General features: G+C 42.5%; 1 protein-coding gene across 1 annotated transcript in view; it reads left to right on the forward strand.

Moving 5' to 3' along the window:
- The window catches only part of LOC126188065 (RNA-binding protein Raly-like), a 1094525-nt gene that overhangs the window by 350824 nt on the left and 719074 nt on the right, over positions 1-24627 (forward strand). Inside the window, exon 3 of the mRNA XM_049929509.1 lies at positions 23550-23657. Coding sequence (XP_049785466.1) covers positions 23550-23657 — 108 coding nt within the window. The remainder of the gene's footprint in view (positions 1-23549; positions 23658-24627) is intronic.

The raw sequence follows: 24627 nt of genomic DNA on the forward strand, positions 1-24627 counted from the left end.
GGGGTTCTGAATAGAATTGGGGAGAAAAGAAATTTGTGGCATAAATCGACCAAAAGGAGGGATCTGTCGGTAGGACATGTTCTGAGACATGAAGGAATCACAAATTTAGTACTACAGGGAAGCATGTGGAAGGGGGGGGGGGGCATTAAAAACCGGACAGGGAGACAGAGAGATAAATACAGTAAGCAGAGTCTGAAGGCTTAAGAAGCTCATCTGTTTAGGTTCTGCAGTAGTGTTGCAGAACACAGGATGGAATAGTAAGTTTAAGACTTATGTTAGAAGATAAACTGTAGAATGGTAAACTTACACTGACAGTTTTTATACTAACAATTATAGCTATTAGGAGTAGTATGTTTTCAGGTTGGTTAGTACCTGTAATGTGTAATCCACGTAGTAGCGTTGTTACAACTGTGCAAAACAACATCAGTTAGTAGCTTGTCTGCTGACACAGAGTACAAAGAGCCAACCAACTGATGTATGTGCATATTAAGGTACCACATGCATCAGTTACATCCTGTACACAATGAGGCGTTCATACTCACACAGGAGGGCACATACTCTCTACCACCCACCCACCAAAACACACACACACACACACACACACACACACACACACACACACATATATATATATATATATATATATATATATATATATATATATACAAAACTATGACAAGCGACTCATCTAGCTATTCCACACAAACTCGCACATACACATCAACAATTTAGAAAAAATACACAACCACACATTCAGTCACTCCAGTGAATAATGTGAGTACAGTAGAATGCTGATCCTATCGCCAGACATCAACTGTTTTTGCCTTCATGACGAGGTAACCCTACTGTCAATTACAGTGAAGCATGTACGTCACAACCCCTGGATCGAAAAATTACCTAGTACATTATATGTGGAGCTGTGTCAGCACCCTTGTAATCTGTAATCGTTAAATCCTTTGAGTACGCACGATGCACACCGTTAGCCCAGCTATGATACCAGCATCTATGCCCACATCTCGTGGTCGTGCGGTAGCGTTCTCGCTTCCCACGCCCGGGTTCCCGGGTTCGATTCCCGGCGGGGTCAGGGATTTTCTCTGCCTCGTGATGGCTGGGTGTTGTGTGCTGTCCTTAGGTTAGTTAGGTTTAAGTAGTTCTAAGTTCTAGGGGACTTATGACCACAGCAGTTGAGTCCCATAGTGCTCAGAGCCATTTGAACCCAGCATCTATACATTATGTATACATCTTTAATCTGAGCCCCATGAACTCCACAGTCTGCAACCCATTCGCCACGTCTTTTATAAATCCTTGTTTTGAAGTGTTGTTCCAAAAGGATTATCGGTCGCATATCCAGACGTCTCCAGTGTTTCGGAAGTGTACCTAATTACTCCATATGGATCGCAGCCTTTTACCCAAGAGATGAAACTGTCTGTATCCATATAAGGTAACAGGGTCGGCGAAGTCTGGCTTCGCCAAGTCATAATGAAAGCGGTACATGTGGAATTTGGAGGGGTCCAGAAGACATATACCGATATAGGAAGGCTTCGTGAACTGCATTCAAACCTTAGCCGCTTAAAACCCGCCTAGTAGTTAATTGTAGATGGTGACCAATTAGAAATTTGGTCTGGAGATGTAATCTCTTGCGCCATAACGCCCAACTCACCGATAAACCAAATGAAACTCGTGGTTTCCTCTTACATTATCCACGGCTTTTTACAAGACTGAATTTTTAATTTACCTGTAAAAGTCTTTCAGAATCAGACTTCACGATAGTCATCTGTTCTGTCTCAACAGCAATGTACTCCTCCCACAATATGAGCAGCCCTCTCAGATTATTTGCATGTGATACTGTCATATACGATCCTGCAAAGTCATTAGATAGCCAAAAACAATTGCAAAATGACATAGAGAAGATATCTATATGTTGCGAAAAGCGGAAATTGACTCTGACTAATGAAAAGTATGAAGTCATCCACATGAGTACTAAAATGAATCCGCTAAATTTCGGTTACACAATAAATCACAGAAATCTAAAGGTTGTGAACTCAGCTAAATACTCAGGGATTACAGTTACGAATAATTTAAATGGGAACGATCCTGTAGATAATTTTGTGGGGAAAGTATATCAAAGATTGCGATTTATGGGCAGAACACGAAGAAAATGCAACAGGTCTACTAAAGAGACTGCCTACACCACACTTGTCAGTCCTCTTGTATAGTACTGCTGCAGAGTGTGGAATCTGCACCAGATAGGATTGTAATTCAAAGAAGGGCAGCTTGTTTTGTATTACCGCGAAATAGGGGTGAGAGTGTCGCGGATATGATATGGTGAATCTGGATGGGAATGATTAAAACAAAACAAAGGAGTTTGTGCTTGGGGGAGGATCTTCTCATTAAATTTGAATCAACAATTTTCTCCTCCTAATGCGAAAATATTTTGTTGGTACCCACCTACATAGGAAGATATGATCATTGCAATAAAATAAGAGACATAAGATCTTTTAAGTGTCCGTTTTTCCAGCGCATTGCTAGAGGTTCGAACGGTACAGAAATACCTTGAAGGTGGTTTCATGAACACACTGCGAGGCATTTAAGTGTGAACTGCAGCGTAATAATGTAGATGTAGATGCAGACGGTCCTTCACAGCGTCAGACATCGCTTCAGCATCACGCTGAGTCCGGCAGAACCCCTCACTGCTGTGTTAAGGATCACCAAATACGTATATTGCTGCTGCGTTGGATTGCTCTGTGGTTGGTGGCGGTTTTGGGAAGAGGATACCATAAGCTCGTCCTGACAAAAAACGAATGTAGGCTACCGAGGTCCTGCCACTTTCCTTAATGCCTTCGAGACGTTTTCGAAAAGATGCTCCCCGAAATCATCAACCACCCGTGGTATCCTGCCATTCAGTGTAACACAGCCCCATATTATGAGCTAACGCACCAATCGAAGGAGCGCAGTGATACTGGCGAAGAGAAGAGCGTCGTGTCAATGCGGGGAGAACTGGTCGTGGAGCGATTCAGTCGCAGAGTGGCTGGAACGTTCTTTAAGAATGTCATACCCTCTGCCAATTTTCCGAAATGTATGAAACAGGAACGGGCGAGGCACTGAACCGTGTACTTCACCTCAGTATGTGTACTACGATCCACGTACTGTGGAGTCCAGTTCCATCTGTCTTCCGAAAGATATTGCTACTAGAAAAAGCACACAATGTTCAGAATCTTAACGAGAGGGCTGTATATTCGTTTCCACAGTCGCTTCTGGCTAGCAAAGGATTTGCTTATAAGCATATGTGAAACATCTAATATGAAACGTCTGATATCCGTTGGCATTATAAGCAATTTCGAAGGCATCTCATTCCCGCAAAACTTCAGGATCTACCAAAATTCGAGAGGCAGAACCCTGATTATTCATGTCCCGTATACACCCTGGATTTTGATGCTAGCAAGCAACAAGATGATGACTGTGAACACATTGTGCAGAATAGAGAAGTTAAGTGCAAAGAAGTTGGAGCCCCTCTACTTTTGAACATTCGCCTATCAGTGCCCCAAACATGTAGATTTGTTGCTGTTCTCCAAAAGCTACAAGCAACACTACTTGTAGATTATAAGCATCTGCCTCCTACTTTCCGCCCAGATGAGTACAAAAGAATATGCAAGGTATTTCTTCCATGGATGTCTCAACTCACTTACCGCGAGATAGTATTTTAAAAGGCACTTCATTGGCTGCTGTAGCCAGGAACCAGTACCAGTGGGAAGGTCTACATAGGAGAAAAAGTTTTTACAGTTCAAGAACGGTTATCACTAGGAGCGATGTCTCTTTGTCGTATACAGCGACTTCGAGAGCCTCCTAGCGTCTGTGGTGCATTTTGAAGGCGAACCCACTGCCTTCCGTAGGACATCCACAGAACGACATGCACCGTATGCACCATCATATCAACTTATACGGTCGTGTGTCGCCAGTCACAAGAAATTCGGATCATACGTCGGCGATAATGCTACGAGATGGTTGTTCTCTAGTCTCGAAAAACTTAAGTGAGGAGTAGATTGGATTTATCGCAACAAAGCCCCCATGACTGACTCACGGGAGAATGATGACCTGTATGAGCAGGCATGTATGTGGGCTGCAATTCGATACAGAAGCAGAAACTCCACGTAGAGAACATAGTCATCAAAAGGGGAACTTCACGGTGCAGCTCACAATTCAAGCACTGTAACAACTGGTGTGGCATATAACAGCCTTCTTTCGAAAATTGAGCAGGAATGATGCCCACTTCATCTTTCAGCATGTGGATGATGTCGGTTTGACGATGATATGATTCAGTGTCATTCCTCATACAGCTGAAAAATACATTTTGGTTTTCAAGAGAATCACACCAAGAATAAAGCTGTGAACTCTGCATTCTTTTCGCTTCATGGTTGCGTCTCGAGTTACTTGCTGAAACTATGTATCAGGACGATATGCGCGTGACCAGAGCTACGTATACCAATGATACAAAGCTTGACCTTATGACGAAGTTGGCTGCCTTTCCATACGAATAACTGAATTAGAAGGAGAGAGATCCTCAAACCATGTTGCCTAACATAACGGCATTCTCCAGTAAACTAACAGGCACTGCCATAATGGATACAGACTATGAGTGCACGGTGGGTTTAGTCTGCAGTTCGGCATCTCTGATTTAGAGGAATATACAAGTTTATATGTGAGCCCTGACATGCAGCTGCTCACGGAAGTTTTCGAGAAATTCCAGAGCACGCACTGTCTGGATCCTGCCTTCACTGTGCCAAGGCTTTTGTAAAACACGATGAAGAACAGCACGTCAACATCGGTCAAATGCGGAACTGGTGGGGGGATTTGCTAGTGCGTGCACAGGTACGCCGAGCCAAATAACTCGTCAGGAGGTGTACCAAATATCTGACGACTTACGTTACACCGTTTACCTAGTTGTAAACAACCAATACAGGTACCCCATGAAACAGGTTTCTGATCGATGTCCAGAGGAAAAATCGCCAGACTGAAGGATAATACCCGTGATGTGGATGCACATGCGGGTGAAGGATGTAGTCTGAAGATGGTACAAGCATATAACACCCATTTGCATGACGAGCATAGCGACTTGCTGCTACGTCAGAAGCATCTAGTCCAGCGAAATAGTTCGATCCCGAAGATGTTGACAAACGTGCAGAAGAAGCAGCGGTGTATTCTGTACTACAAAAACCTCCAGCAATGTCTCAGGTTTGGGGTTGGAACTTCTTAGTATCGCCTGCGGCATCTCCCTCAAGCATCACTGTTGGCTGAAGGGGTCCATTGGTATAAACGCTGATCAGAAGGCTCTCGCCATTTGTGAATTTGAAAAAGATTTGTGCAAGTTAACAAACAATTCAGTTTTCGGAAAGACCATGGAAATGCTACAGAGAAGTGCGAAATTCATTTTGTTTAGCGTTGGAATGGGCACTATGGCGTACGAGATTGAATTGCGAGACTAAATGTCAAGTGCACCACCAGCTTCAATGTTCGCCTACTTGCTTTAGTGTTCAGAAGACTGTCTGTATTAGTATGTGTGTTTTGGACCTCCACATGTACTGATTGCATTACGAGTTTGCAAAACCAAACTTCGCCGATCCCACGTTACTTCATATGCATACATACAGTTTTATTTACTGGGTGCAAGGCTGCGATCCACATGAAGTAATTAGGTACAATCACGAAGAATTGAAGACGTCTGGATATGTAGTCGTTAATACATTTGGAAAAACACCACAGAACATGAAGCTTATTGGCTTGATGAATGACGAGACGAATGGTTGACATATTTTGACACTTGTGGCGCTGAAATTAGATTAACGCGTGCCGTATAGATTAGGGGCCACCCAGAGGCGGGCTAGGAGTGCATCGTGCAGTCTCATAGGCAGTCTCGCTGGATGGCGAGAAGAGGTGCTTGATCAAGAGTGTTGACGCCGCTCCACATGTGGAGGCCATGAGGTACGTACTGCACTAGAGCTGAAAGCACGGTGACAGTTGGTTGATCCGTGGGGATCGGGTTGGCACTCACAATTCACCGAGTGACTGAGTGTGTGGCTGTACTGTATATGGAAGGAAAATGTAAATATTAAATGTAGAAACAAAAGTGAAAATATAGTATTTCAGTTCTGCTAGTTTTAGTGTAATGTATCTGGTAGTCCTAGGTCATACGAGAATACAAATAAAACAGATGTAGATAAATATAAGAAAAAAATTGCTATTTAAATATCCCAACAGAAATTTGGCAATTATTTTAGATAAGAAAAAAATTTGCAAAAGTAAACTGTGTGTATAACAAATAGCTTTCTAAAGAAAATAGTTGTTAATTAACAACAACAAATGGTTATAAAAATATATTGCAGAAACAAAATTAGTACTTTAATAAATTATTAATTAATTCGTCATATCATTATTATTTTACCAAATCCTGTCACTATAGCATTATTGTCTGTAACAAACCAGAACATCCAACCGCATGCCCCCCCCCCTCCCCCCCCCCATGATGCACAGACCTCAAATGAAGAGATGTACACTGTTGATCTGGTTATAAAGTATAATAACAAGATGGAGGGTCCATGAGCTATCGCACCACTTTAAGATGTTCGCATTGGTCTAGGTGTTTTTGACCAGTATCGAGTTATGTCATGGCCTCGCAAACTGCCTATTCGGAAAATCCATGGAAAATGTTAGAGAACATTGCAAAATTCATTTACTTTATTATTGGAATCATAATTTAATTTCGTGATATTCTCTAACATTTTCCATGGATTTTCCTAAATTTGTATTATTCATTAACTTGTAAAAATCCTTTACACCGACGCACCTATGACAATTGTGCGAGCTATATTCAAGGTCATCCAGGGGAACCCCTCGCACTACCCACTCACTCGGATGACCCTAATGAATTGCTGATGGATCCATGGGAAGAGGAAAGAGGTGGGTGACCCCAGTTATGTTACCCAAGTGCGTAAACTGACACCGAAAGTCCTTATCAGTGATCTTGCGATAAGAGCGTCATCCTAACAGAACTGTCCTTGATAACCAACTGCTTATCACTTAGAGCATTATCATACTGCAGGAAGTGATGTATCGGCCCAAGTTTACCTGTCTTAGAACTCACCTTGCTATCCTATTAATTTTTAAATTACTTCAAAAATTACTTGAAATACTGAAAATCAAAGTGTTGTTGCCACCTGGACGTGGTTAGAAAGCTGTAGCTGGAACTGTGCACCGGGTAATCAATTTAGTACTACAGATATTATGGAGGAGAGAAGGTATATTTTCGTTATACGTTGCTTTGAAGCCTTAGCCGCCATGTTAGATGGCGCAAAACATTAGCAGACTACTGTATATCATTCCTTCTTCTTCTCAATCTCGGTTGTTGGCACGCAACTATTGTTTCAAATAGTAAAGGTTACAAAGCTTTCATGAATAACACAGTGTCACAAAGGCATTTTAGGATGTATGTTTGGTCTTAAATGCGTATTTATCCCGTAATACAACGCACTTTCCCTTTTAGTGTAATTATCCTTTTGTTACACGCTTCCAGTAACCAATAAGAGAAGTACGTGACGTGGAAAGCCTGCTGAAATAGCAATCGAGCATTTTGTTTGATAATGTCGTCATCCCGAAAATGCTGAGAACATATTTTGCTATGGTTGGTCGGTATGCAATCTCTCCTTCTCATAGCACTATGAGAGTAAAATGAAGAAATAAAATCAGTACTGCAGCATTTTAGAGCTCAATCAAAATTCAGAAGTATGAGCGTTGTCATCGGGCTATGAGTACTGGATTACGATGTGAGATTTGTTCAAAGTATTTTCGTTGAGGGGAATGAAGTGAAGAAACCAGTGGGCATTCTAGCGAGATCTTATCCTGGAAATTCAGAATATGTAGCAGAAATGAGTTAATAGAGACATGAGCATAAGATGTGTGCCCTTCAGGTGCAGTTGCTAAACGTAAAGGAGGGACCAGCTAGAATAAGGACGGAGAAGGGCGCTGGGGAAGGGGAATTTAGCAATTGATAAGAATGTTGCTGGGAAGAGGACATAATGAGACCGTTGTACTTTGCGTATCACCAAAAGATTTTACCAACCATCAGAGTTTAGTGGAGAGGAGCCTCTTGTAGCTGTTGGTGTAGGAAACTTGCAGCAGACCTCTGTAGTTAAGGACCCTAGAACAGTTATAGTTTCAAAGAGATAGAAGAAGGTTCTTCTGTTAGGTAGTTCACATTGCAGAGGTATAGGGCAGTCAGTAGTTGCAGAAAGTGTTGGGGAGTGAGTACCAGGTCACCATCATTATGGAAACCAAGTGCAGGGCTGGCTCTGGTGTTAGGTAGGAATTTTACGAAAGAGGATCAGGTTTTGATTGATGGGTGGAGCTGGGAATAGTCTTGATATGGACTGGGAGTATGATGTACGTGGTGACCTGGAAAACATAGCTACTGAAACCGCTGGCACAAACGTACACTTGGTGCAACATGTTCCACCCCATTTTAATGCTGCTGTTAGGCATGTTAACGTAGGGCTTGAGAATTTATTGATAACGGAGGGTATGCGAGTTGAGTCTATCAGTAGGTCGGGTTTCACTATGTACGGCATGCACCTCAATAAGTACAGGAAGAGGAGGTTGGCAAAGCTTTAAGGTGACAGTGTAGTGGGAGGTGGTGGGATCACTCATGGAAAAACTCCTGGAGTAGTTGGTGTTAGAGGTGAACCTTATTTAGATTGAAGTCAGATGCCAGGCATCCCTTCTTAAATAAAGTCTACCTAACGAAGGAACCACATCCAAGGAAGATCAGGTACCCAAACAGTGAAGCAATTAGCACATTTCATCAAAATCAAAGAGGTGTTAGAGATGAAGTTAGTGAAATGCTTATAGACATTTACTCTGACATCATTGGTATGCCAGAGGACCACTTAAATAAACGACATTTCAGAAGCTTCGTTTAGCAGGATACAGATTAGCTGTTTGTTTTTCAAGGAGTTCTTGGCGGAGTGGTGGAGTGGTCACGTACGTAATAAACGACATTCCATTTGAGTCCGTAGGGGCGGCAAAGCACTACACTGAACAGTTATTTGAATGTTGTGCAGGGGTAGTTGATTTAGTGAAACTGAACTTTTAATTATAGTTATTTTTAGACCTCTTAAATCTGACTTCAGAGCATTTATACTCAACATAGAGTTGGCTCTTCTTTCACTTTACAGGGGCAACCAAAAATTTGTTGTAATTGGTGACTTCAATATTAATTTTGTAAGTGATTGTGCTAGAGAACGATGTTGGAAGATCTCTAAATCATATGATCTGATCAGACGGTTTTTTTCCAGCGCGCGTGGAGAGGAATAGTAGCGCAACCGTACACAATATTTTTATTCATTCTTTATTACTAGACTGAGATTTCGTTAGGAAAAGGGTGAATGGCCTTTCAGACCGTGATGCTCAAATTTTTATCTTAAAAGGTTTTTCTACTCAGGCACATGTTACATACAATTATAAACTATGTAGAAAAGTTAATCCAACGGCATTAGAGAGTTCTTTTTTAAACCTCGTTAGGAAACGGGAGGCTGTTTGCAGTGCTGATGACATAGATGGCAAAATAGTGTTTTCCTTAACACATTTCTTGAGCTCTTTGAAAGTAGCTTTCCTAGGTGACTGACTAGTGGAGTAAGGATATCTTGTAGAACAAAGCGGGAATTATATCAAAATTTTAGATGCAGTCACAATCAAGCTATAGTAACCCATTACAAACAGTGCTGTAAGACGCTTAAAATGTTATTGAGAAGAAAATGAGTATGTGGTACGCTAGTAGAATAGCTAATTCACAGGGTAACATTAAAACCATGTGGTTAGTTGTGAAGGAAGTGTCTGGTCAGCAGCACAGGGTCGTCGATAAAAAAGTCTGTACGTAGTAATAATGCGTTTGTTACAGATGTGTCAGATTAATGTACGGTATGTAACAATGACTCTCTGAACGTAGTGAATTAAATGAAAACATAGTTTCTACAAGGAATCGCGTAACTCTCTTGGAGAATGGCTTTCTGACAATGATTTCTGAAATATTCCTCTGTCATTCTGGCAAGGGGAATATTGTGTCAATAATTAAATCACTGTAGACTAAGGACTGTTGTGGATATGATAGTGTCTCTAGCAGAATACTACAGTACTGTGGTGCAAATGGTAGCTCTGTACTTAGCCCTATTTCTGATTTTATCCTTTAGGAATGGTCAGTTTCCTGAACGATTTAAGTACTTAGTAGTAAGGCCGCTTTATAAAAAGGGAATAAGGGATAATGCAGACAATTTTAGACTTATTTCAATACCATCAGTGATTGCTTTAGTTACTGAAAAGGCTATGTACGTAAGGATTATTGATCATTTCATTTCATCTAATTAACTGTCAAATGTACAGTTTGGTTTAAGAAGTGGTTTAACAAGTAAAAATGCCATATTATCCTTTGTCTGTAAGGTTCTGGATGGATTCAACAAAAGTTTTCGAACTCTAGGCATTTTGTTTTTTATTTAACCAAAGTATTTGATACTGAAGATGACAAAATAGTGCCCCAGAAATTGGACCAATATGAAACATGGGGAGTAGCTCAGAATTGGTTAAACTCTTCCTTGAAGAAAGACAACAAAAAGTAATTCTTCACAGTATTCAGAATGGCTAAGACGTGAGGTCCGAGTGGGGCATGGTTAAATGTGCGATGCCCCAGGGAAATTGTTTATATAAATTATGTGCATTCTAGTACTACAGGTGATTCTTAAATATTTCTGTTTGATGATGGCATTAGCTTGAGAGAAAAGGGTGTTGGGTGTAACGATGGCAATGTTTCAAATAGTACAGTTCACGACATAAGTTCATGACTTGTTGAAAATAAATTAACGCCAAATCACAGTGGAACTGAATTCATATAGGTTGTAACGCACAATTCAACAAATCCTGTCGCTCTAAATACACAGAATGGGCATGTGATTTGTGAAACCGAACACTTCAGATTCCTAGAGTGTTCAGATAGATAGTAAAAAGTCGTGCAAAGCCTATGTTTAGCATCTTGATCAAAGACTTAATGCTGCCATTTTTACTATTAGTATAATATCTGAAGTAGCTAACAGTTCGACACGAAAATTAATCTGTTGTTGTTGTTGTGGTCTTCAGTCCTGAGACTGGTTTGATGCAGCTCTCCATGCTACTCTATCCTGTGCAAGCTTCTTCATCTCCCAGTATCTACTGCAACCTACATCCTTCTGAATCTGCTTAGTGTATTCATCTCTTGGTCCCCCTCTACGATTTTTACCCTCCACACTACCCTCCAATGCTAAATTTGTGATCCCTTGATGCCTCAAAACATGTCCTACCAACCGATCCCTTCTTCTAGTCAAGTTGTGCCACAAACTTCTCTTCTCCCCAATCCTATTCAATACCTCCTCATTAGTTACGTGATCTACCCACCTTATCTTCAGCATTCTTCTGTAGCACCACATTTCGAAAGCTTCTATTCTCTTCTTGTCCAAACTAGTTATCGTCCATGTTTCACTTCCATACATGGCTACACTCCATACAAATACTTTCAGAAACGACTTCCTGACACTTAAATCTATACTCGATGTTAACAAATTCCTCTTCTTGAGAAACGCTTTCCTTGCCATTGCCAGTCTACATTTTATATCCTCTCTACTTCGACCATCATCGGTTATTTTGCTCCCTAAATAGCAAAACTCCTTTACTACTTTAAGTGTCTCATTTCCTAATCTAATTCCCTCAGCATCACCCGACTTAATTTGACTACATTCCATTATCCTCGTTTTGCTTTTGTTGATGTTCATCTTATATCCTCCTTTCAAGACACTGTCCATTCCGTTCAACTGCTCTTCCAAGTCCTTTGCTGTCTCTGACAGAATTACAGTGTCATCGGCGAACCTCAAAGTTTTTATTTCTTCTCCATGAATTTTAATACCTACTCCGAATTTTTCTTTTGTTTCCTTTACTGCTTGCTCAATATACAGATTGAATAACATCGGGGAGAGGCTACAACCCTGTCTCACTCCTTTCCCAACCACTGCTTCCCTTTCATGCCCCTCGACTCTTATAACTGCCATCTGGTTTCTGTACAAACTGTAAATAGCCTTTCGCTCCCTGTATTTTACCCCTGCCACCTTCAGAATTTGAAAGAGAGTATTCCAGTTAACATTGTCAAAAGCTTTCTCTAAGTCTACAAATGCTAGAAACGTAGGTTTGCCTTTTCTTAATCTTTCTTCTAAGATAAGTCGTAAGGTCAGTATTGCCTCACGTGTTCCAACATTTCTACGGAATCCAAACTGATCTTCCCCTAGGTCGGCTTCTACCAGTTTTTCCATTCGTCTGTAAAGAATTCGCGTTAGTATTTTGCAGCTGTGACTTATTAAACTGATAGTTCGGTAATTTTCACATCTGTCAACACCTGCTTTCTTTGGGATTGGAATTATTATATTCTTCTTGAAGTCTGAGGGTATTTCGCCTGTCTCATACATCGTGCTCACCAGATGGTAGAGTTTTGTCATGACTGGCTCTCCCGAGGCCATCAGTTGTTCAAATGGAATGTTGTCTACTCCCGGGGCCTTGTTTCGACTCAGGTCTTTCAGTGCTCTGTCAAACTCTTCACGCAGTATCTTATCTCCCATTTTGTCTTCATCTACATCCTCTTCCATTTCCATAATACTGTCCTCAAGTACATCGCCCTTGTATAAACCCTCTATATACTCCTTCCACCTTTCTGTCTTCCCTTCTTTGCTTAGAACTGGGTTGCCATCTGAGCTCTTGATATTCATACAAGTGGTTCTCTTCTCTCCAAAGGTCTCTTTAATTTTCCTGTAGGCAGTATCTATCTTACCCCTAGTGAGACAAGCCTCTACATCCTTACATTTGTCCTCTAGCCATCCCTGCTTAGCCATTTTGCACTTCCTGTCGATATCATTTTTGAGACGTCTGTATTCCTTTTTGCCTGCTTCATTTACTGCATTTTTGTATTTTCTCCTTTCATCAATTAAATTCAATATTTCTTCTGTTACCCAAGGATTTCTATTAGCCCTCGTCTTTTTACCTACTTGATCCTCTGCTGCCTTCACTACTTCATCTCTCAGAGCTACCCATTCTTCTTCTACTGTATTTCTTTCCCCCATTCCTGTCAATTGTTCCCTTATGCTCTCCCTAAAACTCTCTACAACCTCTGGTTCTTTCAGTTTATCCAGGTCCCATCTCCTTAAATTCCCACCTTTTTGCAGTTTCTTCAGTTTCAATCTGCAGTTCATAACCAGTAGATTGTGGTCAGAATCCACATCTGCCCCAGGAAATGTCTTACAATTTAAAACCTGGTTCCTAAATCTCTGTCTTACCATTATATAATCTATCTGATACGTACTAGTATCTCCAGGATTCTTCCACGTATACAACCTTCTTTTATGATTCTTGAACCAAGTGTTGGCTATGATTAAGTTATGCTCTGTGCAAAATTCTACAAGGCGGCTTCCTCTTTCATTCCTTCCCCCCAATCCATATTCACCTACTATGTTTCCTTCTCTCCCTTTTCCTACTGACGAATTCCAGTCACCCATGACTATTAAATTTTCGTCTCCTTTCACTACCTGAATAATTTCTTTTATCTCGTCATACATTTCATCTATTTCTTCATCATCTGCAGAGGTAGTTGGCATATAAACTTGTACTACTGTAGTAGGCATGGGCTTTGTGTCTATCTTGGCCACAATAATGCGTTCACTATGCTGTTTGTAGTAGCTAACCCGCACTCCTATTTTTTTATTCATTATTAAACCTACTCCTGCATTACCCCTTTTTGATTTTGTATTTATAACCCTGTAATCACCTGACCAAAAGTCTTGTTCCTCCTGCCACCGAACTTCACTAATTCCCACTATATCTAACTTTAACCTATCCATTTCCCTTTTTAAATTTTCTAACCTACCTGCCCGATTAAGGGATCTGACATTCCACGCTCCGATCCGTAGAACGCCAGTTTTCTTTCTCCTGATAACGACGTCCTCCTGAGTAGTCCCCGCCCGGAGATCCGAATGGGGGACTATTTTACCTCCGGAATATTTTACCCAAGAGGACGCCATCATCATTTAATCATACAGTACAGCTGCATGTCCTCGGGAAAAATTACGGCTGTAGTTTCCCCTTGCTTTCAGCCGTTCGCAGTACCAGCACAGCAAGGCCGTTTTGGTTAATGTTACAAGGCCAGATCAGTCAATCATCCAGACTGTTGCCCCTGCAACTACTGAAAAGGCTGCTGCCCCTCTTCAGGAACCACATGTTTGTCTGGCCTCTCAACAGATACCCCTCCGTTGTGGTTGCACCTACGGTACGGCCATCTGTATCGCTGAGGCACGCAAGCCTCCCCACCAGCGGCAAGGTCCATGGTTCATGGGGGGAGGAAAAAAAAAAAATTAATCTACGTTACTTATTTTCATTCGCTTATGACGTACAGTAATTCATTTTGGGGTAACTCTTCCGTTCTCGAAGGGTATTTTTGCTCAGAAACTGGCGGTTCGGGCAGTAACTGGGGTGAGTTCATGAACCTGTTGTCGACTCCTGTTCATTTGCGTATTCTGACGCTGGCCTCTCAACATGCACTGATTAGCCAGAACATTACGACCACCTATCTAATAGCCCACCTTTGGTGCGGATAACAGCGACGACGCGTCATTGCATGGAAGCAATACCGCCTTGGTCGGACGCTGGAGGGAGATGGCACCACATCTGCACACACGAGTCACATAATTCCCGCAAATTCCGGGCGAGGGGGCAGGGGGAGAGGGTGAAGAGCTCTGGGGCTACGTTCAATCACTTGCCGTATATACTCGATCTGGCTAGATGGGGAGTGAGCATATCAATTGGAACTCGCCATTGTTCTCCTCCTACCACTCCATCACTTTTCTGGCCTCGTGGCAGGACATTATCTTGTTGAAAAACGCCATGAAGGGGTGTGTGATACGCCTTGGATATCAGGGTGCCTTGCATGAGCTCCCCTGAATCCATGGATGCACACGTGAATTTTCTTCAGAGTATAATGAGGCCACCGCCAGCTTGTCTGCGTCCCGTAGTACAGGTGTCAAGGAGCTGCTCCCATGGAAGACTATGGATTGTCGCCCTCCCATCGCCATGATGAAGAAGGTATTGGGATTCGTCACACCACGTAACGCTCTGCCGCTGCGCCAGTGTCCAGTGACGATGGTGATGTGCCCATTTCAGTCGCAGTTGCCGGTGTGATGGTGTTAACATCGGCTTATGCATGGGTTGACGGCTGCGGATACACGTCGTTAGGAGCGTTCGATGCATTGTGTATTCAGACACATTTTCAATCTCCCCAGCATTAAAGGCTGATGAAATTGTAAACAGCCGACCAGTTGCAATGGATAAAGAAATTCTTTACCTGGGTTTCGACAAATATAAATTTGTCTTCTTCAGAAGGTAACAATTTTACATTAGTAAGGACTAACGTACCATCGCCGTTTCTACAATTGTCGGCATGGATCCATGTGTCAAAAATAAAATATAGCCCTAGAATTGAGTCGGTTGTGAGCTCTGCAAGATCCATGAGCTATTTTATATTAACGTGACAAACCCTAATTCTAGGGCTATATTTTATTTTTGACACATGGATTTATGCCGACAATTGTAAAAACGGCGATGGTACATTAGTCCTTACTAATGTAAAATTGTTACCTTCTGAAGAAGACAAATTTATATTTGTCGAAATCTAGGTGAAGAATTTCTTTATCCATTGCAACTGGTCGGCTGTTTACAATTTTATTACTTGAAACCGTTGCTGTTGTGCAGCTATGTTTAAAATATTAAAGGCTGATGTAAGTTTTACCAGGCTGCCCAGCTTATGACGCCATCTATAATGAGGGGTAGTCCCACGACGTTTAGACGTGATTTCACTTTGGTTTCGCCACGTGTTGAGGACACTTGCCACAGCACGCCTCGAACACCCGAGAAGTCGTGCAGATTCTGAAACACTCCGTGCCATCACAATCTGCCCTCAGTCAAACTCAGATACGATTAGATCGCGCGCCCACCCCATTGTGGAAACGAACAGCACGCTCACCGGTGCTAGATGCACCGTGCGTGGTTCTGACTAGCAGTCATTCCTCGTTAGGTCGCTGGTCATAATATTCTGGATGATCAGTGTATATATTCGTTAATCTCGTTTCTTATTAACAATATCAGCTTATTTGCAAAAATTAGAAGCTTTCACTCATTTAATACTACTCAGAAATCCAATCTGCGTTTGGATCGCTGACTCTTGTGCAGAAAGGCGTGGTGCAATCTGCTATATCCGTTTTCATTAATATTCCACAAGAATTCAAAAATTTTATCAGTACTCCACGAGCTCTCACATCTAAACTGAAGAGTTTCTCACGGGTCACTCCTACTCTGTCGAGGAGTTCTTTGAAAAATTAAGCTAGTTCCTGGGTTACATTATTGATTGCCTTTATGTAAACTTATAGCTTGCCTTCATTTTAGTGTTCATGAACATTTTATTTTATCTGTTATAAATTATCTATAGTAAACTCATTTACTGCCACGTTCCATGACCATGGTAATTTGCTCCTCAGTGTGGTCTTACGGAATGAGAGTAAAATAAAAATAAACTTTCTTTCGGTATCTAATGCTAGGGATTTGTTATTGTCTAAAGTACTTATGTCCATAGGAAAACCATGGTAGCAGTTCATGATTTTCCAGCCACCACTCTAGGAGTTTGATGAGACGTTGAAAGGCCTTTCGCACGCATGACGGCAGTGCATTCTGTCTATACGATGTTGCCTGATCGGTATGTTTCACATGTTTTAAGACAGGCAATGACATTTGTGTGGTCCACGCTTCTGGAATGGTATTTTCTGACTAAATATTGTTGAAAATGCTCACTACAATGCGATTAACGTTGTCAAACAAATTTCTGGCCATAGAGTAATGAATCTTGTCGTACCCAGGCGACTGGTTCGCAGAGTCTTTCAGAACTTTGTGTACCTCCTCGAGAGTAAATGGGTTTGGTGAAACTGCAAGAGAGGTTGTTAGTGGTACCAGATGAATTCAGGTGGCTCGTACATTACCGTGGGAGGAGCAATAGTGTCTGAACTCTGCAACTGCTTGGGAGACCCCTGTTTCCTTTTGAGCTAGCAAACCATTGTCCGGATGGGGGTGTTTTTTCATAATTTTCCCCCCAGATTCCCTCCAGTGTTCTTTCTTACGGATCTTGAGAAAGCGTTTGGCGGCCGCATTCGTCCTGTTGTACGCGATATGGTTCTCTCAAGTCGCAAGTTGCATAAGCCGATTACAAGTTTGCCTCCTTCTGACTACCCAAAGCGAACACTCTCGATTACATCGAGGAACTGGTAGTTGTTTGGTGTGTGCAAACACTCTTTCCCGTCGAACAGAAAGGGAGCTGCTTCGATTAATATTATCCCTGAAGATAATTAATCTTGTTTTTGTGGACTGCACATTCGGTAACAACAAAATTTTCGCGTCCATTTTTTGGTCATATCTAAACTAATCAGACATGTTAGGTGGATTACGACTGTGACATTTTAATGGATGACAGCTGAAATAATTTTTTCGTAATGGTTGGATGCCGTTTGACAGCTCCCCTCAGTATACCTGCATAATATACGTGGTCGCAGATTTTAGAGCCTTTTGTCTGAACTGACAAAGCTTTCTTTTCAAGTAAATATTTTTAAATATACGTTTGCTCCACTTCTAAACGTTTCTAGCATTTCGAGGTGATTGTATTTTGTTACTTGTTTGGCGTTTAATACACACTATGCGGTCACACTTATACGTGACCCCTTATCAAAAGCCTGAATAACTATCGCAGTGCGGACCGTAGCGAAACAAGCAGGAAGAGAGTCACTGAGGTTCTGGAAGGTACTGCTAGTGATGTGGAACCCCACAGTGATTGACGGTTCCAGTCCCTCGGTACTTGACATCCGGCTAGTGCTGGTTTACCTGTGGTTGTTCCTTCGCGTTTCCAGTTCATAACCACATCGCCAACGGTCGATTTGGGAGCTTTAGATGGGATGGATTCGTTACTCAGGTGACTTTCACGTTCGAAGTCACTGATCTCTTCTCGCCAGCCCATTCTCATGTTGCTGTCTCTCTGCTGACAACGCTATGCTCTCCACCTGTTTTTGTACTGACGGACCCACCTTTAGTGACATCTAGTAATCAGTTCCACATTACCAGAAATAGAAAATACCGCTACAGTTGTGAGGTTCTTTCATTTAACACACGACCGATTTTGGGCTCTTACACGTCCATCTTCAGGTGTTGTAACTCGGTGTTGTGACCCCGAGTGCCGCGGTGGGCGAGTACAAGACTGTGACGGTATTTTTCAATCTCTGGTATAATACGGAGTTGCGGGTGTTCCTCCGACAGGATTGTTTGTAGTTCCACATTACGTCGGGGTGTCCGCGTACTTCAGATAAGATATATGTTTCGCAATAATTCAGCGTCTGCCATTCCTGTGCAGGTTTTGTATTTGATTTCTGATGTTACTGTGCTCTGTGTGTTACTACAGTCGATCTTAACGCGAATCGTGTGCTCTGATGCCAGCCGTGGTGGCCAACCGGTTCTAGGCGCTTCAGTCCCGAACCACGGGGCTGCTACGGTCTCTGCTTCCAATCCTGCCTCGGGCATGGATGTCTTTGAAGTCCTTAGGTTAGTTAGGTTTAAGTAGTTCTAAGTTTATCGTACTGATGACCTCAGCTGTTAAGTCCCATAGTGCTTAGAGCCATTTAACCATTTTGTGCCCTGTTGGCGAGTGAGGACTATAATGAAGCTTCATAGCAGATGAAAAGCATTATTGGAACGCGGATCGGAAGTTGCTCTTATCTGGAAAAATAACGGCAGAGGTGCCATTGAATTAAAGGTCATTGTCGGGCCGAGATATCCACGGTCCACTCACATTAATTTCATCGTCTGTCAACAGCGTGAATAACCACGTTCTGCAGATCAGACGTGCACAAAAAGAATCAGAAAAGTTCTGGAAAGTACCGAATGGGATGTGAAGCCATGCCGACTCCAGTGCTGTGACCAGCTGCGCTAAGATTCTCGGCTGGGGTTTCATGGCGAGAACAGTCCGGTCGAGGTGGTCCCAAAGATTCTCGATTGGGTTTAAATCCGGAGACATTGGTGGCCCGGGGAGCACGGTAAACTTATCCTGGAGTTCTTCGAACCACAAACCTACACTGTCAGCTGTGTGACACGTTACACTGCTGTGCCAGTAGGTGCCGTCATGACGACGAAAAGAAAAGTGCATGTAGGGGTGGACAGGGTCCCCAAGGATGGATGCATACTTGAGTTGATTCATTATGCCTTCCAGAATGACGAAATCACCAAGGGAATACCACGAAAACATTCCCCAGACCATAACGTTCCCTCATCGTGCCGGGACCATTCTGATGATTGTTAAGAGGGTGTTTGCTTTCAGTTCAATGGAGCATAAAATGGCATTCGTCTGAAAAGGCCATCAGTTGCCACGCGGTGGAGGCTGAGTTGCGGTACTGACGTGCAAATTCCAGTCTTTGTCAGCAATGAAGCAGGCCCCTGCCGTGGAGGTCCACAAGCAGCAGCGAACGGACGTTAGGTGTCAGTTGGTAGCCCCTTGGTTCATCTGGATGATCAGTTGGTCAACAGTTGCACGTCTGTTCCCCCGTACACATTTCCGCAGCCGTGGTTCACTCCTGTAATCGACGGCCCGTGGTGCAACACAGTAGCCTCGACGCCGGGTCTGGCTTATGCCATTTTGCCATGCGCGATATACTTTAACCCTGGCCACGCCCGAGTTCCCGGGTTCGATTCCCGGCGGGGTCAGGGATTTTCTCTGCCTCGTGATGACTGGGTGTTGTGTGATGTCCTTAGGTTAAACCTAAGTAGTTCTAAGTTCTAGAGGACTGATAACCATAGATGTTAAGTCCCATAGTTCTCAGAGCCATTTGAACCATTTTTAACCCTGGCGGTACGCAAACCTACAAACTTAGCCACTCCGGAAATGCTTCCAGTCACTCGAAGGTATATGCTCATTGCTATTTAACGTCGGCCGCGATGGTCGAGCGGTTTTAGGCGCTTCAGTCCGGAACCGCGTGACTGCTACGGTCGCAGGTTGGAATCCTGCCTTGGGCATGAATGTGTGTGATGTCCCAGGGTCAGTTAGGTTTAAGTGGTTCTAAGTTCTATGGGACTGATGACCTCAGACCCATAGTGCTCAGAGCCATTTGAACCATTAACTTTTTAATGGCATAAAAATCGCTCCGTTCCCGCATTAGCACAACGATTGCACTGTTTTGTCCACATCCACCCGACACGCTTTATGTACCCTCCACTGTAAGTACTGCCACTTGCCGTGGATGAAGGTTATTGCACGTTGATGCCTGTCATTGGCGGTGGTCACGTTAATGTGACTGGACCAAAAATATCTAGGCCGATTTGCCATGTTAACGGTTTACTACAGTTTATAAAATATTTATGGTAGTTCACAAAAGGCTAGAATTTAGTGACCAGTATCAGTCCGTAGTGGTAGACCTCAGACCACTGTAATAGTAGAATGCATACCCACCATTGTGACACACCCAGTACTCGTCTACGGTGTTTTGGCGGCTAGAAACGTCGCCTGGGCTGACGTAATATGGCTTCAATACATCCGCTGCCGTCTCGGCCTTGTACATTTTAAAATGGGTAGGAACAGCTGCAGAGATTAGCCGGCGGCGTACGTGGACATGGCCAAAATGTAGAGCAAGGTGTTGTAAACTGATCCATGACTGATTTAAACCCGACTGTCACCTTGATTCTGATACGCTGCTTCTCGTGCACCAGAGCCTCGACTTCCTTGGCGGCTACCGATTGCAAGTGGTTCTATGTCATTCAGACCTATGCAATTGTCTTTGCAACTTACCCACTGTGTTATATGATGTAACGTGGTTTTTCATCAGTTTCACAATCGCGGCATGAATTGCTGCTGCGAAAACGAATTAACGCGACATTAATTCAGTTTTTCAGTACGCTGTGCCGTATAGCACTGGGTCATCTAGCGTAGCGCCGTGCTGCAATACTGCGTCGAGGGGATTTTAATGTGTACCCGAACTGCAGACATGTACCTGCAAACAAACTTACAAGCAAATTAATTAAGTGACTTTCTTTTTTCAGATGACAGTTAATGCTTTATGACCACCCCTCGTACAAATGGCTCTGAGCACTATGGGACTCAACTGCTGTGGTCATAAGTCTCCTAGAACTTAGAACTACTTAAACCTAACTAACCTAAGGACATCACACACATCCATGCCCGAGGCAGGATTCGAACCTGCGATCGTAGCGGTTGTGCGGTTCCAGACTGTAGCGCCTTCAACCGCTCGGCCACTCCGGCCGGCACCCCTCGTACAGATTGTAGCTTGCGAAGCATATAAACGGGAATACATTTTGGATCCGTACTGACAGGTACGTAAGAAACAAATGATTGATTTATTTATTTGTCAGGTACCGTGGAATTAAGCGAGATAAAGGCTACCTGTCGTGGATCGAATGAGTTAGCAGTTAACGGAACACTGACTAGTAAATTTATAAACAATGAATTAAAGACTTAATTGTTGAGTGAACAGAATTATAGCAGAATATAATCCTGTACAAGATAACAGATTGAACATAAGTGAAGTAAAATAAGCCTTCACGTTTAGATATCAGAGATAGTGGAGGTCTTTCATATAGTGAAGACAGCAACTGTTAAGGTAAATAAAGGTAATCTCTACTGGGCACCTAGCGGAAACCGGCCAGTCTGGAGACCGACTCAGTGTGGAGAAACAGAAAAGAAAGAAAAGACAAAGAGTATAGAATATGTGGGTGCCGAATACAAGTCCTAATCTCCTCTTCCTCCTCCCCCTCCTCCTCCCCCTCCCCCTTCCGTACCCTCTATGTGATGACTTCCTCCTTCTTCCCCCTCTTTGTCCATCTCCTCCTCTCCCTTTCTCTCTCTGTCCATCTTCTCCTCCCACTCTCTCTACACCTCCTCTTGCCCTCTCTGGCCGGCCGTGGTGGTCTAGCGGTTCTAGGCGCTCAGTCCGGAACCGCGCGACTGCTACGGTCGCAGGTTCGAATCCTGCCTCGGGCATGGATGTGTGTGATGTCCTTAGGTTAGTTAGGTTTAAGTAGTTCTAAGTTCTAGGGGACTGATGACCACAGATGTTAAGTCCCATAGTGCTCCGAGCCATTTGAACCATTTGCCCTCTCTCTGTCCATTTCCTCCTTCTCGCTCCCCATGTCCATTCCCTTCCACGCCTGTGTCCATCTACTCTTCCCTCCCTTCCTCTCTGACTTTGAGCCTGATTTATCGTTACTGCAAATTCAGATTCTAGGGTAATATCCAATCATAAGCAGATAAACCAGAAATACAACTTTCCTCTTTGCCGTGAAAACCGTCCGTGCGGAAGGAAAACGAAACGACACATTGTTGAGTATACAGTTTAAGTTTAAAAGTACATATAATGAGAAAGGAATATACATGGGAGAAACAATTTGCCTAAGGTTTAAGTGCCGCACCATCATAGTTAAAACTGCCTGCGAAAACAAAATATAAACTCACATTTTTTGCAACACAGTATTTCCTTTTTCGAATCCAGTTTTGACAGAAAACATGTACATGGTTGGTTTAAAATATATGTAGCCTAGGTCTCTCTGAATGTTCATTAGCGTATCATGTAAAAATTTGAAGTAATCGATGAAATTAGTTTCAATATTTTTGGTAAGACCTGTGTCTGTTTGTGTGTTTGCGTGGCTGTGATTGTACTTCTGGTAATTTTTGATGGAATTTTTTCACTTCTGTATATTACATATTTATTTATATATGAAGTACAGTAAAAAGAGGTAGCCTATGTCCACCTGAATGTTCAGTAGAACATCGTGTAAAAATCTGAAGTAAATCGTAAGAACTTTTTGAAATTTTTTCCAATTTTGTATTATGTACTTATTTGCATACTGTAAACATTTAAAAATTGGAACAGAAACATTCATTTATTCGAATGCAAATTTTTCAAGCAAAACTATGAGAAGGCTGAATATATATAAACCCACTTCAATTTGTTATTTTTTTCTCTGTGTCTATCATTTCCCACAAGCACATCACGTAATTCACTGCCAAATATTTTCTGCACACTTGTCATTGCGCCGTGAAACGGGCTACTCCTATATGTATAGAAGATTCATTTTGGTATACACTGTTCATTTTGGGTAGCACCTGACCTGCTACCCAGGAGAAAATAATCATTACCTGCTTGCTCGCCAGGTTTGCTGTAAGCTACTAACCAGCTTCAAAACATATTGCTCGTAATAGTTGTAATTATTAGTCTACAAATGCAGTAAATACTGATATAATGTTCATTAAACTGTCTTCAGTCACCAGTACAAATTCCTGCACATAAGTCCCTCACATCCTGTGTATTAATGTAAACAGACCAGTGTGAATGACGAATTTCCTACGTTGTGTTTTGTTGCAGGGATCTCGATGCACAAAGGCTACGCATTCGTGCAGTTCACGAACCCCTTCGACGCCCGCAGTGCCTGTCTTGGCGAAGATGCGCGCACCGTCCTAGGACAAGTCCTCGGTGAGTAGAATGCCCTAATGCTCTCGCGTTGAATCTGTACACTTCTGCTGTTTCGTGATGGTTAGTAAATACGTGAACACTTGCTCCCACCCCCCTTTATGGAATATTAATTGAACTGTGATGAAGATCATGTATTTACTGGTTCTGTTGGCATCACTTCACTCGTCATATACCAATAAATCTTAGAGTTTCCGGAAGAAAGAGATTTGTCATGGTGCTCGATCTGTTTCGGATCATGTGGAATCTTCAGAGCACTGAAAAATAGATGAATTCTGTCTTAAAGATGTCCCCGACGTAATAGTTTCCGAAGCATTACCGACTGCGATCGGTTTCAAACATGCGTCAGAAGCTGTATCAACGATTCTTGAAAAATGGACGGTGGCCTCAAAACCAATGTCGACACACTGTGAGCGTCGCTTTGTTCTGAATTTTTTGAAATAAATTTTCCGTTTCGAGAGAATGCAATCTGTCATGGCATTATTACGACGTTACTTTAAATGTGTTTGTACACGAATACAAACCGTGTCGAAATCTGTATGATTGTATGTGTAATATGTGCTTCTCTTAAAAAATTTGTTTTTAAGAAATGTGGAAAAACCTATTACGTAATTACTTTTGATATGCACTGGTGCCCAAGTAACAGACGGAAATTAGGAAGGTTGCGTTTATTTTTCTACAAAACATTATAAACAGGCGACAGCAAAGTAGAAACAGTGTAAAGAATACAGAATGTAAACAACTGCAACATTCATAACAGTAGACGAAAATGTTCTTCATTTGTCCTACTTGATAAATTTCCGCACACATGCCGACAACTGGCTAATGTGTCTACTGTGAGGTGTGGCCACATCTGGTTGTAATACAGGGCTGACAAAGACGGAGCATACTGTGAATAGCGTCATCAGTCTCATGTTGAGGCAATGACGCCCATTCTTCCTGCAGAGCTGCTCGCAAGTCTTGGAGAGTGGCT

The sequence above is a fragment of the Schistocerca cancellata genome, chromosome 5 (genome assembly GCF_023864275.1).
Source record: "Schistocerca cancellata isolate TAMUIC-IGC-003103 chromosome 5, iqSchCanc2.1, whole genome shotgun sequence".
NCBI lineage: Eukaryota > Metazoa > Arthropoda > Insecta > Orthoptera > Acrididae > Schistocerca > Schistocerca cancellata.